The 18,799-nt window shown below is 34.5% G+C and overlaps 1 protein-coding gene across 1 annotated transcript in view; it reads left to right on the plus strand.

Annotated features, from left to right (window-relative positions):
• Nucleotides 1-18,799, plus strand: part of ATM (ATM serine/threonine kinase) — an 86,817-nt gene that overhangs the window by 43,585 nt on the left and 24,433 nt on the right. Inside the window, 15 exon segments of the mRNA XM_009276957.1 lie at nucleotides 1,775-1,870; nucleotides 3,296-3,467; nucleotides 3,894-4,035; nucleotides 4,703-4,879; nucleotides 5,277-5,451; nucleotides 8,711-8,798; nucleotides 9,154-9,309; nucleotides 10,243-10,351; nucleotides 11,133-11,219; nucleotides 11,306-11,410; nucleotides 12,489-12,637; nucleotides 14,117-14,221; nucleotides 14,743-14,862; nucleotides 15,972-16,206; nucleotides 18,092-18,259. Of these exon segments, the coding sequence (XP_009275232.1) occupies nucleotides 1,775-1,870; nucleotides 3,296-3,467; nucleotides 3,894-4,035; nucleotides 4,703-4,879; nucleotides 5,277-5,451; nucleotides 8,711-8,798; nucleotides 9,154-9,309; nucleotides 10,243-10,351; nucleotides 11,133-11,219; nucleotides 11,306-11,410; nucleotides 12,489-12,637; nucleotides 14,117-14,221; nucleotides 14,743-14,862; nucleotides 15,972-16,206; nucleotides 18,092-18,259 (2,084 nt within the window).

Consider the following 18,799-nt stretch of genomic DNA (forward strand, 5'->3'; position numbering starts at 1 on the left):
TAGATTTTATTAAAGGCATAGTATGTTAGAAAATAAAGCTCACAAAAGTTTTAAAATGGTAGGATTTAGTTTATTTGAACCTTGCCACATCCCAGCATTCTGTTTCAGCCCTCAGTCCAGACCCAGTTCCTTCCTATTTTGGTTTTCAGATGCTTGTGCCAGACCATTTCACTTTTCTCCTCTACATCAAGTCTTCGTCAGCTTGTGTGCAGGATGGGAAGATAAAAAGAGCTGATGTAATTCATTGTAAATAAGTGCAAAGTAAAATTTGGGGAAGAATACTAGTCTGTCATAAGGCCATGGTGTAAGTGCATTGTCCCCCCACATCTTGAATATCATTTACAATTTTAGTCTCGAAATTCTGCTTGAAAAGAGCATTAGTAACAGGGCAACAAGCTTGTGTGGAACAGCTTCCATCAGAGGAGAGCCTTGTGAGCTTGGAAAAGAGATTGAATAGGAATACAGAGAGGTGTATGAGCTGGTGAGTGGTATGATGAAGCTGAGTAGGGAGCACTTACCACTTTTATCGCAGTGCAAGAACAGATTAAATTATCTGGCAGCAGTTATACAAGAGAAACCATGTTTTTTTTCAAACAAAATATATACAGCATGGAACTTACTGCCACTTATTTTGGCAATCAGAAGCATAATGGACCTTAAAAGGAGTTAGACATCTCTCATAGAGATTATTAGGCATGAAGATCTGCTCAGAAATCCCCCATCTGCTGACTGGCAAAACCTGAGAAGAAATACTTACTCTTGCTCTGTTGGAGGTGGGCTAGCAGGCTTGATGGGCCTGTTGCCTTGATTTTGCCTTATACTAAAAATCTACTTACAAATAACTTTGTTATTTAATAACTAGACAGAAACACAAGTAATGAGAACATTTGCCTTAATATATTTTTTGTCTAAAAGACTACTTACAAATAACTTTGTTGTTAGTTTAGGAGTTAAAAAGAAGTAAAAAACAGTTATTGATAAAGGCTATAAAACTGTATGCTGAAAGATAACATTTAAGAAATAACTACTGCAGTTTGGCCACATGTGTATTCACTTTTATAAAAATGTCAGCAAGCATAAAGCCCAATTCCAGGTTTCCATTCCAATCAGCAGGGCAGCAGGATTTTTTAAAAGAAAATACTGCTTTTATTTTTTTTTACATTGGTCTAGGAAAAAATATGATGATTTGCCTTGTTCCTGGAAACAGCAAAACCATTTTGTTTGGAATGTTTATTTTAAAAAAAGACCTCAGGCAGGCAGCAAATATGTAAGGAAATATCCATCTTGAGAGTTTATAATTTGGCAAAGTTAATTAGGCAACTGAAAGCTAGTCAAATTCTGTGAAATTCCTGGCAGAAAGCCTTATTTTGGGATATTCCTTGTATTCAGCTTTAGAACAGAATGATGGTGTTAGCTTAAGTGCTGTCAGTGGAGTCACATAGTATGACTTCACTGTTTCAAATAACTTTCTTACACTAGGTTTTCATGTATGTAATTATCATTTCTACATCAAAACACTGAAAATAATAGCATTTGTGTATTCTAGTTTTGGGGATTCTTTGGCATAGTCAAACACAAATTTTTTCAAGACATGATGAATAAGAAAAATGAATAATTCTTTTTATGTACTGTTTAATACCAACTTGCTTCATCATTAATAATGCATGTTGGCATTTTTAGATAAAAGATGCTAAAGCAGTGTTTTCTTCTAATATGTTCGCATTACAAATACACAATGACATTTTTGGGGTTTATTTTTCTTTCTGAATGATAGAAAAGCCAGAAGATTCTGTAGTAGTGAAATTGGTGGTGAGCTTACTGCAGCTGTCCAAGATGGCAGTTAACCATACAGGTGAAAAAGCGGTGCTGGGTAAGTTAATTAGTCCCACAGGCATCCTAGGGCTGTCATTGCAAACCCCAGGTTGAAACTGTGGCCATTCTCAATGTTACTTCCCACTGCTATTTTGCATTTGCTGCCAGAGGTTGCCATCAGGAATGTTAAAATGGGTGATACGTCTTCTTTTCAGTCTCTGTATTTTACAGCTTTCACTAATAACTTAAATTGTCATCAGTTCAGACCCTGGTCTCTTCTATACTCAATAAAGAGTCATCCGCTGTTATATGGGTCACTTTATTAGGTTGAAAAATAGTAAGAAAAGTTGAAGAGAACTTATCTGAAAATTTGAAAGGCATGTCTTAGTGGAAATTAAAATAGTTGTTCTCCATCTTAAAACCTCTTCTGTATTATTAAAATTATTCTCACTGTTTACATTGAGCGCCTGGTTAATGTTTGATCCAAAGCACCAAAGCTAAAATCCAAATCCCCTCTTCCCCAAGTGGGGAGTACCTCCACGAAGGTGATGTTTACTGAAATTAGATGTCTAAACTAGACAGAAACACAAGTAATGAGAACATTTGCCTTAATATATTTTTTGTCTAAAAGACTCATAACTGATAATTACAAATGCTGAGCAATTGAAGCTCACATTGACTTCAGTATGATACATTCTTCAGCACCTCCGCAAGCTGTAAGTTTCAGCCTTTTCTGCATTGTGTTTTCTAAGATGATTTGTTAAATTTAGTTCAAAATATAACCGGTGTATCTTCAGTCTGTTCTTTATTTGCTCTGGTGGTTAAAACAATGTAGAAAACGGAAACTTTTTAAGACACATATGTGTCCGAGAATGAAGGAAAGAGCAGGGAAGTAGATTTTGGTTTCTTTCTGATGAACATTAACATCGCTTTTTTAAAACTATTTTCAAGGTCAATTTTGTTTTGTTTTTTCTTACATGTAGTTATGTGTTTTTATAAAATATTTTGTCTGGAAAGCAAATGAGGAACACATTGATACATCATTTTATGTAAAATGTAGGTTAATTCTTAATGAGTTTACAGGCTGCTGTTTGTGTTCACAGGTTACTGTTTGTATTTATCATACCCTTAGAGAATGAAAATTAGTGTCTCTTAGTGGCTGTGATTCTCACCATTTGCACTTCCCTGTTTCTGACACAAGCAAAAATAAAATCCATATCTGATTTAAACTGCCAAATCCAGAGCCATAGGCACTCCTAGAAAATTGAGTTAGAAAGCATAACTATATTATTTATGAATCTTAAGCTGCAAAATTTGTGTACATGTAATTTCAATCATAAAGCTCCTCAAATGATTATAAATGTTTGCAGCTTTTTACCCCATAATAATCTCAGTTCTAAAAGTAGTTTATATTAATTGCAACTTTTTAGGGTGAGACCTTGTTTTAGTGTGCATAAGACTATAAAATTACCTGCATTTGCAGAGGCTGTTGGAAGTTGCTTGGGAGAAATAGGTCCCATGGATTTCTCCACCATAGCTCTTCAGCATGCTGAAAATGCACTGGATTCTAAAGCAGCGGACTTACTTGAAGATAGAAAACTTCAATGGGTCTTCATAATGTTAACTCAAATAAATATTGCTTTAACAGATAATTTGTGAGTATACTTACTTATTTAATTTATTTAGTTCAAAGCTTAATAGGAGCCATTAAGTTGTACGTTGTTCAAATCACCTCACAGTAACACTCTAAAAGTGTTATTAACACCTGTTAATGTCCAACCATGTGCTTCTTCAAGGCTCAGATTACTTATCCAGTCACGCTTAGATGTTTCCTAGAAATTCTCTATTTGGACTTGAGCCAGAGTCTCTTCTGTGCTGTAGAGAATAGCAATGCTGCGGACTAAATACCGAGGCTTTGCTTTATAACAAAATATGCAATGGCATATCCTAGTCCAAAATTTTCTGATTTGATGCACACATTGTTAGATTGTGGAATTATTTGTCTTGTTATAAAGGTGATTTTGAAAATAAAATATCTGAATAAATTAATAATAGTGATGTTGTGTATGTTACTCTTTCAGTATTGATGTTAGAGCTGCTGCTGTTTCCTGTTTGAAAAACATATTAGCCACCGAGTCTGGCAGTGAATTTTGGGAAGTTTATAAAAATAAAGCTGATCCCATGTTAATCTATCTGCAGCCTTTCAGAATGTCTAGGAAAAAGGTACTTCTTCTGATATACCTTATTTATATGGCATATGGGGTAGAGAAAACATAAAAATATATATTTTAAAAAAAAAGTAAATTTGAAAATATTTTTGAGATAGGCTTTGATGAATGCAAAATTTGGACTTTTCATCAGTCTGATTGCAAATGTGATTGCTTTTGTACATCTGTTTCTCCTTTCTGTTTCAGCATTTGCATCTTCTTCACCTAGGAAATTACCAATTTGATGTTAAAAAGCTGTGTACTTTCATTATCAGACAGACAATTTTTTATTATTTCCGTGGTAATCTAATACATTCTTTCTCAGGATACCAGTATCATTTGATGCAAAAACTTAGTGGAAAATAGGTCAGATAAAAAAGTGCATAATTAACCATCAATCAGATATTTCCTAATTTTCAAACTTTTGATCTGTAACCTAAATGTGATGTCTAATGTGGCTTTGTTGATGTCATCAGTAAAATTTTGTTCTTAATACTTTCAGATTTCCTTGGAAAACTTTACATTTACATGAGCAAAATTTATATTGTCAATTAATTAAAGCACGGTTAATATTTAGTATGTTTTAATCTGTGCAGATTGTAGTACGGGGTTTTTTTATGACGTAGAATTTGTTTATTCTTTTCAATATATATATTTTTTCAATATATATTTTTTCCTTCTAGTTTTTTGTAGTACCTGCTAATGATACAGAGGCTCCTTTAGAAACTTTGGATGACACAAACCTGTGGATACCTCTGGGAGAAAGTCATGAGACCTGGATCAAGCACCTAACTAGTTCAATACTGGACAGTGGAGGTGTGCAAAATGAAGTTCTCCAGTTAATGAAGCCGCTATGTGAGGTAAGCTAAATTATACGTATGTATATATGTATGTGTGCTGTGATGCTCAAAAATATATGATTACTCATCTTGATAGCAAATAGTCATTTCTGCTATTAAGTTACTACTTTTTCTTAACAGTAATACAGATCCTTCATAGCCAGATATTGCAGATACCCATAAAATAGACTCTTGAAATACAAGATTTGAGAGATAATTGTAAACATAGATGAACTTTATGTGACTACTTTAACTGAATGCCAGCATAGCCCTATTGAATGGTTTATATTTTTCATATTACATGTTCTTTCTCAAGCATTACATGTTTGTTTGAGTAGTTGTCCATTTGGTTATAACCTGAGAAAGAAAGGTGTTTGGTTGTTTTTCTTAGCAACTGCTGTGCATGATTGTTTTCTAGGTGAAAACAGACTTGTGTCAAACTTTGCTTCCGTACCTGATTCATGATATCCTTCTTCATGACTCAGATGAATCTTGGAGAAATCTTCTGTCAGTTCATATCCAGAAGTTTTTTACAGCCTGTTGCAGATTTGCCTCATCTAGTAGATCTACAACACCTCCAAATTCTGATTCAGGTAATGTCATAATAGTTTTGTTTCAGCTGAAAGAGGAATTCTGGTTGTGAAAAAATTATCTTCTGATATCAAATGTATGATGCACACTTCTAGGCAGACAGAATTTTAGAAGCTTCTGTCCAATTGTTTGATCTTTTTCAGTGGAGATACCAGTAATTTTGAAGCTGTTCATTAGCAGCATCCAAGTAGTTTCTTCTGTATAGCTTCTTTCCTTGTTCACAACTGGATAATGTTTATTACTTGCTGAATTTAGATGTGATCCAATGTTGTGTGCTGCAAGACTGAGTCTTAGACTGTCTCTTAAAATGACTAATTGGCAATTAAATTCCTCTCTTACTCAAACAAGAGCAAGTTTTCACCTGGATTTTCCCTTTGGAAAAGAGACTAACCCTTGCTGTAGCTTCTGCCTAATGTTGATAATGGTCTCCCTATTACATTCAAAAGACTTGTTCCATTCCAGCAGAATGAAAGGAAGTCGTAACCAAAAGAACTGCAGCTGAGTATGAGTAATGCCGTAAGTTCCATTAAAAACAAAACACCTTCTAATCAAGCTGGCTGGTGTCCTTTCCAATTAGATTGTGGTTGAAGTTGTAAGAAATCTGTGTAAAAAATAAGATCTTTGTTATTAGACTATGGGAATGGTACATTAACTTACTTTCAGGAGCTGAAGTAATGTATTTCTTTTATTTGTGCATGTCCCTTACTTAAGACAAATACAGTAACTTCAGGTTAATATTTTTTTGTGCAGTAGCTGCTCTGCTATATCTTCCAAATCCCTTCTTCAGTGCCAAATCACCAAAAGAATGAGTCTGTACAATGTCTTGCAGTCTCTTTACAGGCAAGTCATGCAAGCTTTAGGTTGCCAGAGAGGTAAAGAAACCCTTAGTATTGCAGTTTGTACTAAGAGTGGTGTAAATAAGCCTAATGATACTAGATGTATTTTAAGGTACTTTTTATAGATGCTGACTAGCCTGGCCAGAAAGACTAGAGCAATATTGTTACACATTTCTGAAGTCGGGTAATAAGCTGTTCCCACAATCCAGATATTTTTATTATTGTCTCACTTTGTAAGATAGAAAAGGATTAACAATTTCCTATTTCCTTCCTGTAAGCAGCCAGGGAAACTACTGCACAAATTTATCTCAGATGCACAGAGTAACCCAAAATGTTCTATGAAAACTACAAAGGGATTTTTCTAAGTTTTATAAACTTGCAGTTAGTTAAGTGACACCAATGAGCAAATGATAGAGGCCTCTTCAAATGTTGTGATTCTATGCAAGGGATCTTACTGAGGCAATAAGAGCAGAATAAAGGACATGTGAAAGCTTTAAATGGAGTTCTTCAGATGAAAAACCGTCCTGGTACCAAAAAAAAAAAAATACATGAAGTAGCACACAGCTCGTTGTCTATGTAGTTGTTTACAGATAAACTGGAGGTGCGCTAGCCAACAGAGCAAAGATACGTTAATTCCAAAGTTGGAACAATAGAACATCACCAGTATTCAAAACAAAAATTTTAAACATCTGGTGACTACCAGTTTCTTCAAGGATAAACTCTTACCCTATCAAAACAAGGAGAAAAATCTTCCTAGAAAACCTAGATAAATTTCATTCCAATCCATCAGGATCCAAACTGTGGCGAAGACCAGGCAGTTAGACATGAGAGAGTTGAGTGCTTCTGAACAAGAGTCTTCCTGTTGATCCATTTTGACATGGAAGTTCTAGGAATTGCTGTTAATCTTGGCAATTTAAAGCATAAATAGTGTGAACATCATGCCAATCACTGCTCTGCCTGAGAAACCAAACCTAATCGTATATTGTCAACTGCTTGACAAGAGTCAGACCCACCAAACTAAAAATGAAAACCAATTTGGACTTAGTGCATGTCAGTCTGGCCAGAATCATATATCAGTTGAATCTATTATTTTGCAGAAGAGATATAATTTTTTTTTTAATGAATCTGTCAAAATACATGTTCAGTTATTTCTCCTTAGAATTTAGAATTTCTATCTGATGCCATGAAAAAACAGACACCGTTTTCGTTTTCTGTCTGTAAGCTTCTTGTTAGCAAGTGAATGTGAACACGGTGCTGACAGCTTATAGTTACTATTATAGTCATTTGGTCTGTTGTTCAACAAATCCTGAAGAATAACTTTTTTCTTCCAGTTTTCTTGGCCAGTGCCTTTTCCTTCCCCTGACTCGTTAATACTTTCTGGTACCCAAATATAATTCATTCAGAAATTTTCAATTATTCAACTGATCAAATTATGAAAGAGGAAGTAGCAATCTCTTTGGGGCGTTGACTGTACAGTGCTAACAGAATGGACCCTGCCTGTGAGATGCTATGTCTACATTTGCAAGTAGTGCAGCACATGGGGATGGATCTGGAGAGCAAAATGTCATGGTGTGTTAGGAACTGAGAGTCAGATGTCCCCACTGTGTGTCTTTCAAAAGTTAAGCGTGTGGGAGATGACTTATAAAGAAGGAGTTGGTGTTCCTTATGTAAGGTCTTTGGTAGCAGTGAAAAGTAAGTGTTGTTCATTTCTGTTTGTTGGAACACGCGAAATGCCCAGATAATTCTTTTTTTACATGGTTTTTGCTTTCTTTAGGGGAAATTTCTAGTTCTGCACCTTACTGTAGTGTAATAGTAATCCAACCTTTGCTTATGCTTTCCCTATTTCTTGCTTCTTGTATTTTATAAATTAAAAATGTCCAGAAAAATGACAAGATTATTAACGCAATGACCAGAACACAAAACTGTAGCCATCTGATTTTTTTTTTTTAATCCAAAAGCAAGGCATGGAAATATAAATTCTTTAAAAGTAAGTGTCTGTGTGTGGGAGATAGTGGTTTTTGCATAAGCGTACGCTGTAACATCTCCAATAAAGCTACTAATAAGTATTTCTGTGGCTTTGGAATAACTTTATATGGCTCGAGCCTAAGGGAAGAGGTCTGTTATGGAGCTTTGTGCAATGATGTTGAATCATCTCTGAATTCTATAAGAAGAAATAGAATCCACAAATTATTAATGCAAAGATGATTTGGTAAAGAAAATTGCAGTATAAACTACTGTAATGTCACTAACGTCATATAAGGAGGAGAAATACATTTTGTGACAAACTATTAATTTAATTTTGGAAATGCCGTCCAAGGATGTTTTTAGTTATTTTCTTGAGTACAAAATACACCGTTTTATTTTGTAAATGGATACGTTATAACAAAAGTTCATTATGTTCTTTCTTTTGAAATATACATCCCAGAGCAAGAAACCCGTAATTTTAGAAGTTTGGATAAAGTATCTCGACGAGCCATGCTTGCTGTTGTTGATTACTTAAGAAGACAAAAGAGGTGAATTACAGCTTTCCAAACTATTGCTTTAATTTAATTATGACTGTTCTATGATCTGCTGATGCCCTAGATTAAGGAAGAAGGATGTGGTAGAGAACATGTCAGTTAAAAAAATGAAGATATAGTAGTGACCTTGCATTTGTTACAGAAGTGATATGGCTAGCCTTAAAGGGTTCTAACTATGCTGAAGGAGTTTTTAGAAAACTTTTTGTCTGATGAACTTTTTGTGGTATGGGTTTTGGGGAGGCTAAGATAAAATTAGCCTTTGGAAGGCTTTATAGTTAAATTGGATTTATTTTCTTTAATGTTAGAGGGAAGGTCAGTTACAGCAATATTAAAGTCTTTATTTTATCAGATCTGTTTCAGGTACAGTTTTTGATGACAGCTTCTGGCTAGATCTGAATTATCTTGAGGTTGCTATAGCAGCACAGTCTTGTGCTGCTCACTTCACAGCCTTGCTCTACACAGAAATCTACGCAGACAAGATAAATATAGACAAACAGCGAGAAAGGTACAAGGCTTGAGGAATGCAGTTTCTTGACATTTCTGGTAAAATGGATCATGTTTTGTGTGTCCCAGTAGTGTTCTGTTATGTGAAAAGGAAACTAAAAAAATTCCTTCAGCGTGTGTATTGACCTGGAAAATATTTCTACCAGTCCTTGAATGTGATCCCAACCTTGCTAGTTTGCTAGCTGTGACACACTCAAAATAGTGTCATTTTCACTTCTAACCAGAAAGTTTTCTTAGTAGCCTGTGTTCTGGAGAAACTTTACTAAATCTAATGCTTCTGAATACTAAAATATATTGAATCTCACTTTCTAAATTGAACACTTTTCAGATTCTATTTTTTTTAATTAATAGTGTGCTAGTGGTTAAATTACAGCCAGAAGTGACTCAAGGGGAGAAAGAAACCACAGAATGATGACCAGAATTGTGTGGGTAGAGCTGAATGATCCTTGTAGAAGGAGTTTTCTTCTATAATGGACAATTATCTTTGTCTTCTGGTCTGGCAAGGTCAAAATACAGAACTAGTTTATTAGCTTCGTTTTGGCGACAAATAACACTAAGGCAGTGAATGTATAACAAAAGTATAGTTGTAAGCATATATATTCTGTAGTTGCTTTTATTCTTTCCCAGAAGAGAGCATTCTTGCTTTAGGCATTCACAAAAGCAATTTGATTTAATAAAAGTTTAGTCATTACAAGTTGTTTTTTTTTTTTCCTCTGAAAAACCACCTTGATGTTAAAATCCCTTGATGTTGATATTCTCAGTTCAGCTGATCAATTTGTCATTCTAGTGGAGAGCCATTTTGAATAACCTGGGGATATGACAGGCCTGATCTTGCATTTGGTGTTTGTGCCCCTTCTTAAGTGTTGTTTCAGAATTTCTTTAGTTCTTAGTATGAAATTTCATTTAACTTTACCAGTTGAAACATTTCGTTTAGGTCATCTTTTAAAGCAACGAAGAGTTTGACATTTGAAGAAGAAAGTCAAAGAACAACTATTACTGTTTTGAATGAAAAAAGTAAAGAAGAAAGTGGCAAAAGTTTACAGGTACATGTATGCGCTTCATAATCTGGAAGCAAACCTTCTCATATAATTGCAGTTAACAGTAGGTTTCGTCTGAGCTGAAGGCAGATCTCATTGAACTCCAAAAGCTGTATTTGAAAGTTCTCCTCGTGCTCTAATTCAAAGTGAACTCAATGGCCTTGCCAGACAAGTTAAATTGAGTATTCGTTAACCTGAAGCACTAATCAACTGGCAAATTTTAAATTGCAGCAAAGCAGACTTTGTTCCTCGGAAGAACTGACCTCGTGGTGGTAACCAGCCAAGTATTTTTCAGTTTATTTTGTCAGAGAGATACATTCATTAAAAATCAGCAAGTGGTGTAGCAAGTTGTAATAATCAAAACCAAAGTAGTATTATCTCCTACAAGTTTATTTGATACATAAAATCTGATTCAGTAGGCTTGTCTAAGTTACTTCTTTCAATAGTTCATTATTGCAGAACTGTGCTTGCATATCTTTAAAATGCCTTGCTCAGCTGGTATGTCTGATGCTCATTCAGTACTACTGCCTTTTGCTTTTTAACCAGTCCACCTAAGACCCAGCACTGTTTTTTTAATAACTTAGCAGAAAGGTTAGGTAGTCCTGAAGAGTTTTGCTAGACTACAAAACTTCTCTTCCTGTGATGATAGCAGGCTCAGATACTGTGAGCAGTCATAACAACATGTTACATGGAAGGACTTGTATTTATAAACTTACGAGATATGTATAAAACTTACTTGAACTGGTTCCAAAAAAGGTAATTCTTCATTTGATGGCGCATGTTCTAGGACCTTCTCATGGACATATATAGAAGCATTGGAGAACCTGACAGTCTCTATGGCTGGGGGGGGGGGGGAAAGGTTTAAACCATTCGAATATTAATGTTCTTATGTTCTTTAAAGTCATTGCTTTCATTTATTAGTAAGGAACTTAAATTGAAAACTTCTTGTTAACTTACAACAGGATCAGAACGTATGAGCATGAAGCAGTATGGGAGAAAGCCCTTGTAACGTATGACCTTGAGGCAAGCCTCTCTCCATCTATTCGCCAGGCAGGAATAATAGAGGTAATTTTATTTTATAATAGGAAATGAATGGAGGAATTGGTATCCATTGTACTGAGAGTCATTTGTAGTAAATGCAAAATTGTTTTAGGACTAAAAGAGATCTCTTTGATCATCAAGTCCAGCCCACTGTCATAGACATCCAAACTGTATAATGTAAGACAACTCAATATTTGTCCTGCAAACATTAAGGCTTTTAGTCCTCTTGTCACTCACCCGTAATCCCTATCTTGGGTAATGAATTTTGTGAAATATTTCAAAATAAATATATTTAATTTTATACAGAATTTGACCACCTCCTAAAATGACAAGATATAAAAAGTAATGTAATTGGTTATTTTTGACATCTCGTTCTTTAAACCTCTCCATTATGGCAACTATCTTACTGAAATTGTGGTATTTCTGATTAAATAAATAAATAGAATTGATGTTGTCTTATTTTGATCCCTTAAAAATATGTTGCTTTTTTAGCCTGAAAATGTTTATACCAGTTCTGTAATAACATAGCACAGGTATATCTGTGTTTCCCCTCATTTCATTTTCCTATGGTACTTTTCTTTTCCTACCCCAAATTATTTAGTATCATTGTTAAAATTCCATTGTGTTTCTCCTTCATAATGGCTGCACACATCACCTGGATAAGTGGTCACAATTATAAAGTTGTTATGGTTGGTCTTCAAACAGATAGGAGTTTAGGAGTTGTAGGAAACTTTTTCAAATACCCACCAGGAAAAATAGTTCATTAAGAAGTAAAACCAGTTTTGGCTTACTACCCAGGAATGATGGAATGGAGAAATGTGAGCAGATAGTTCATTTGAAACACAACATGGAAATTTATTTCAAAGAATGCCAGCCACAGTAGTAATGAAACAGTTTTTCTGGGGTTGCAGGTATCAATAGTGTGATTAGTAGTCTTATTAAAATGTTTTCATCTTGTATAGTGCTGAGTTAAGAAATACTTATGGTTCTGCCTTACCCACAAAGGCTTCTTTGTTTCTAAAGATAAAACAAAGCCTTGTAAAAAAACAGTTCAGTTTATTAAAGGAGGAAAACCAACTTTCAGTAATTTTGTTAATTCCAGGCTTTGCAGAATTTTGGGCTTTGCCACACTCTTTCCATGTATTTAAAAGGACTGGAACATGAAAACACTGAGTGGTGTGCGGAACTACAGGAAATACGCTACCAGGCAGCATGGAGGAATATGCAGTGGGGTCACATCTCATCTGTCAAGTAAACCGACTTACTTTTTTGCTAGTTCTTTAAGTGAAAGGCAATGGTTTCGGTTCCAAGCCAAAAGATTACATTAGAATATAATTTCTATGAAGCAGGTCACCTAATTTATCTTAATTGTTGAATTGAAAAGCAGTCTTTTTCACTTAGACCTGTGTTTTGTATGCACATCACTTTTCATTTTCCTGGGAAACTGTATGCAGTTGATTCTTCTTTTTGATTGTTCATAACTATAAACTGAAATTTTCCATTTTGACTCAGATAGTAGATATGTCTTAAGTACATATGAGGGATAGATAGTTTTTAATGTTTAATTTATAAGCAAATGGGGAGAATATTACTCAGTAAGCCACAAGAGGTTATCTAGACCTGGATGAGCAAACACAAGTGTTGATTCATGGCTGCTCCCTCATAAGGAGTAATCTCCTCCCTTGTGTAATGTTGGATGCCTGGCATTAGTTATTGCATATGACTGGCCAGGATATAGTGTGAACTCTGTCCCTTCCTAGTACAGCTACATCATCACACATTTTAGGAGGAATACAGAATAGATTGACTAGATTTTGGCACAAGCAGAAGTTACATGATGGGGTCTTCAGTAACTCCTTCTACATTAACTTTTGGTAGTCAGGAGAATGGAGGACTTTTCTCCTAAGACTCTTACAGAGAGATGGGTCTGGGGAACGTACTCTTGGTGTGTTCATTCTCTTGTCCTGCACTGTCTTAAGATCATTGTTTAGAAGCACCTGGAGGACTTCACAGACATGCTGTTGAAAGGCATATGTCATGCCACAGTCAGAACAAACTTCATATAGGTGGGCTCTCTTTGTCCCTGGGTTAGGGTCTGTATGAACCTTTTTGGTTATAAACCTCTTAGGCAAATAGAATATTCAGCTTTAATACAGGAACAGAAAAACAACATGTCAGATTAAAAGAGCGAGAATGAGATGGCAGGAAAGAGGAGGGTTAAGGAGAAGAAGAAAGAAAAGTGAAAAGAGCAAAGAAGAGAAATTAAATTGAACACTATGGGTTTTTTCAGCCTTCTGATTTTCTTTATTTTTTCCTTTTTAAGAATGTTTCTGAAGTTAAGTGTAAAAAATTGTTGATTCTGAACTGAAATTGCATACATACCGTAATATATATCTTTCAGCATAATACTGCGAGAAATGTGATGATTAAATTTTTATTGGTTGGTTTTGTGTCATATTTTTGATACAACCTTGAACATATTCTCCATATTCCAAATATTTTGACAATTACTGTTTTTTCTGTTTTAAAACAACAGCTTGAATTTATAAAATACTAAATTAATTTAAAATTTAAAGGCTTGCATTATTATTTTTTATCATGCAAAACAGCAATCCATCCAACTGCAGAAAATGTATTACTAAAAATATTTGTCATAAAGATAAAATTGACTTCTTTGTAGAGAAATACAATTTTCCTTTTATTTTGTGTTACTTTTGTTTTATTTTTAAGAGATGAGACAGGAAGACCAGGGTACCATGAATCATTGTATGATGCTCTTCAGTCTTTACGAGATAAGGACTTCTCTGCATCCTATGACAGTCTTAAAGATGCCAGGTAACTATATGCAAATATTCTGCTGTTAGAGAGAGAGATGGAGAGTGTGTGTTTGTAGACACAAGTTATGTACAAAAGACTATTATAGGGTTTTATGGGCTTAAATAAAGAGTCATGCATAGAATAAAATTAATACTTCTGGACGGCAACTTCGTTTCTAAGTTTTTTAACTTAAATTTGTCTTTTGTGCATATACAATTTGTGTGCTAATTGAAGATACATTTCCTGTAGTATACATCCCTTACTTTGCAGTCCTCTTTTAAGGATTTAAGTGGATTTGAATGCTGACTACTACTCTTTAGCTGAGCTATCACATAGGCTTTGGAGTTTATATATGCTTTCTGTGTTTTCATTTATTGACAAACTTAATTTCTGAACTTTAATGGTAATACAAAATAATTTCGAACTGAATAGTTTGTCTGTTTAAATTCTGTTCATTGTATGGAAATTATGTTACGGATATTTGGAATTACTTGTGGATATTAAAAAAAAAAATTACTATTTCTCTGTTAAATCCATAGAGTGAATGAAGTTGAAGAGCTGTGCAAAGGCAGTCTTGAGTCTGTGTATTCATTATATCCAACTCTTTGCAGACTACAGCTAATTGGAGAGTTGGAAAACATAGGTCTGCTGTTCTCCAGGTATTTTTTTAAGCTTGTTTCATACTCCTTTCTCAGTTTTCAGGATTTTTGGTAATCAAGTCTAGCACAAAAATAAAATTACCTCAATAGATTTTATTCATGAACATCTCAAACTTCATTTTAAAAACAATACGGATTTTAGCGTTACTATGTGAAGACAAATCTAGATTCTCTTTATTTCCAGACTGGATTTATTCGTGGTCTAGTTTTAATTATTTGATATTATGGCAATCTTGTATTTTAAATAATTGTTTTCTTTCCTTTGTTTTGAGTTCCCTGGTATACTCCAAGGTAGCAGCCTTTGGTTTACTAAAGTAACTGAGTTACTAAAGTTACAAAGTTACTAAGTTACTAAAGTAACTGAGTCATCCTCTTCTAGTTTCCTTTCTAGAAATGTTTTCCATTTCCTTGATAATACCCATAGATCTATTGAAAGTTGTTTCAGTTTGAATCACTTTCTTCATGGACCACTATTACCATCAGTATTCTACCTGAATTCTTAACATTGCTTTTTAATCATAGGAAGGTATTTATCTCTGTAGTGCTATAAACACTGAATTTTTTTCTGCTATAGTTGTATCAGTTTGGTAGCTTATAGTCATCCTACAGTCATTTAGCATGTCCAGGACCCTATGAACCATTGCTGTTTGCAGTTAATGAATTGCCTAAGAAAATAATACATATAATGACAACCTACGCAGCTACAATGTCACAGTTTGGAATTTATTCTTATATTAATCCATATTGAACCTATATAATAAAATAGGAATCTTGGTCTCTAATCTTTTAAGTAGCCCTATGTTTGAATGCGGTTCCCTTTGCTGATGGACCTTTAACACAACAGTTTTTGATACTTAATCAAGAATGTTTACAGTGGAGTTGTTCACCTTACTAATGTTGATGTCTTGATTCTCATGTTTGTTAAAACTGGAAGCCTGCCAGTTTATTCATGCATATTAATCATTGTAGGGTTTTATGGACTGTTTCTTGGTTTTTAACTGTAGATTGTGAACTACCTTGGTAGTTTACTTTTGTTAACTCATCTTGCATTTCACTAATACTTAGTGAGAATTAATAACAGACCTTTTTTCTTTTGGTAACAATTGCAGATCTGTTACTACTCAGCAACTGAATGATATTTATTTGAAATGGCAGAGACAGTCCCAGCTTCTCAAGGACAGTGACTTCTGTTTTCAGGAACCTATCATGGCTCTGCGCACTGTAATTTTGGAGATCTTGCTTGAAAAAGAGAATGAAAATACCAAAAGAGAATGTATTAAAGACATCCTTACCAAACATCTAGTGGAGCTCTCTAGATTGGCAAGAACTGCTAAAAATACACAGGTAACAAATTCCAGGAAAGATCAGTGATGGATGTTTCAGTTTTTAGTTTATAATAGAACTTCCATTTTTTAACAGTACTAAAGATTAACTGTATTCTAAGTTTATTCAATGAATCAATTAGTTGGAGACTTAAACTATGTAGAACTTAGTCATAAATTGTATTTACGGACATGTTTTCTGAATTCTGTTCATAACTCTAAGCTACTCTATGAGGTAGATAATATAAAAATGAATTTTTAGTGAAGAATGCTCTTCTAGCTCTGTTACTTTATTTTGATGCAGTTTTATATATCCAGCTTTCAGTTGCATCATACTATTGTAGTGTTCCAGAGTAAAGCTTCGGAAAGAACTCCATTACATCTGTATATTTAGTGTTGTCTTCAAGATTTTATACTCTCAAAGCACCGTTGCACTGGGGTGAATCTCTCTCTGTGAATGACTTAATGAGATTTGCAGTATCAGTGGTTTCTGCAGCTGCTAATGCACTTAAGGTCCAGAGTCAGCCTTGGCTTGTTCTAGGTAGTGCATCTGGAGGAGTTACTCAACAAGAATTTTTAGAGCAACAATATTCCCCAAGAACCTCTGCAGAAAATAGTTCCAGCTAAATATATAACCTGGAAAGATGTTTAACACTTCACATATGTGAAACTATATTAAACTTTGATTTCAGGAAGGTTCTAACTCTTTTTGTGAATAATGATGAAATCAGTAGAACAGCTGTCTTTGATTTTGTAAGTTTGCAAGGTTTACTCAGCGCCTCCAGAATTGTTTGGGAAAATTATTTATTCAGAATTTTTTTAATCTTATGCCTGCCCAGCCACTAAAACACTGGTGATGAGTGTCCTGTAAGAGCCTCAATAGAAGTTAATTTTTTTTCACTTTTGATTTTTAGTTACAGAAGAAGATTAAAATTGGGGCACCATATTTTGGGAGGATTAGAAGGTTCTGAAAGATTGAGCCAGTGTGTTTCTGAAAACACTATCGTTCCAGCCTCTTCAGTATTGTAGGTCATGTGCAACCTTTGGGGCGTACTTCTGGGCCTTATCAATCTTTCAAACCATGGGATGATAACCCTTTCCTTTTGGCATACTAGTAGTTGACAACACCGTCTGGATGTAGGAAAGTTTTTGAGGAAGCACTCTTTGCAACTAATGGCTTTTCTTCCTCTTTGGTGCCACTACCATCCATCAGGACAAGGAAGAGAGTTGCCGTACAGAATTATCACACTGACCACTGATTGAAGTACCCAAACTTGCATTGTCATTTACAGTCATTCTTACATTTTAATTGTTTATCTTGCTTATTTAAAGGTTTGGTTGATTTGGTTATTGGTTGGACAACTTGTGAAAATACACTTTAGTCTTCATCTTTGACATTGTTAAAAAGACAGTTTGCTCTCTGTACTATCATAGTGATATTAGATTACTAAATAATGAGGATGTTACTTCACTAGTGATACGAGTGAAGAGGTAGGCATACAAAAGAATTAGTGTATGGTGGTGCCATTTTTCTTATTATTGTTCTGCAGTCTCTTAGGATGTAATAATAATCACTAAGCTAAAATTATAAATCCGTTATTTCAGTAGATACTGATTGTAGAATTTCTATACTTTATACCTCCAAGTAATTTAAAATGTTAAACATTGATACTTTATTTTGGGGTTTGTGAAGTTTAATTCCATAGTCTTTTTGTTGCAAATCAGGATTTTCTGCAAGTATATAGAAAAACAATTTCATCTCTTTGCTGCAAATAAATTCTTAGCATTGGATAGGCAGAATATGCTGCACAAGTAGAGCAAATGAAGATGGAGTTTAAAAACAAAACTTGCTGTGAGATACATGTATTTGACTTAAAGAATTGTTTATAATGTTTTTTCAATTTCAGCTTCCAGAAAGAGCTATGTTTCAGATCAAACAATACAATCCAATGGGATATGGAGTTTCTGAATGGCAACTAGAAGAAGCTCAGGTTTTCTGGGCTAAAAAGGAAGAGAGTCTTGCACTGAATATTCTTAAAAGGATGATAAAAAAATTAGATGCAGATTGGTTTCAGGTATGTGTTATATAATATATAAACTTATGGGAATTAAGTTATTTAAGATCCTATTTCCACTTTCTGAAGTTTTCTCTTGGAAGAAAATTAAAAGGCTGTCTGCAATATTACTAAATCTGTTTTGTATTCTCAAAATATCTGAGAGCAAAAAAATCTGTATTAGCAAATCTTACCAGGGGTTTTCAAAGCGAGTCTGTTAAAGTGGCAAATGTTAGAATTCATTATTCATTATTTTGCCTCCAGTGCCACCACTGTGAAATATATAGCTTTTTAAAATCAGAGATTATTTCCTTTGCTAAAAAATTAACTTGTTTTAAACAAAACTGTTAAATAGAGGTGTATCATCTTGTTCTGTGCCAATAGTTAAAGAAACTAATGGCCAAGCAGGATTGTTTAGGCATAGAATCACTTAGGTTGGAAAAGACCTTTAAGATCATTGAGTCCAACCATTAACTTAACACTGCCGAGTCCACCACTAAACCGTGTCCCTAAGCACCACATCTACATGTCTTTTCAATACCTCCAGGGATGGTGACTCAG

Source organism: Aptenodytes forsteri, unplaced genomic scaffold (assembly GCF_000699145.1).
Source record: "Aptenodytes forsteri isolate BGI_AS27 unplaced genomic scaffold, ASM69914v1 Scaffold354, whole genome shotgun sequence".
Lineage (NCBI taxonomy): Eukaryota > Metazoa > Chordata > Aves > Sphenisciformes > Spheniscidae > Aptenodytes > Aptenodytes forsteri.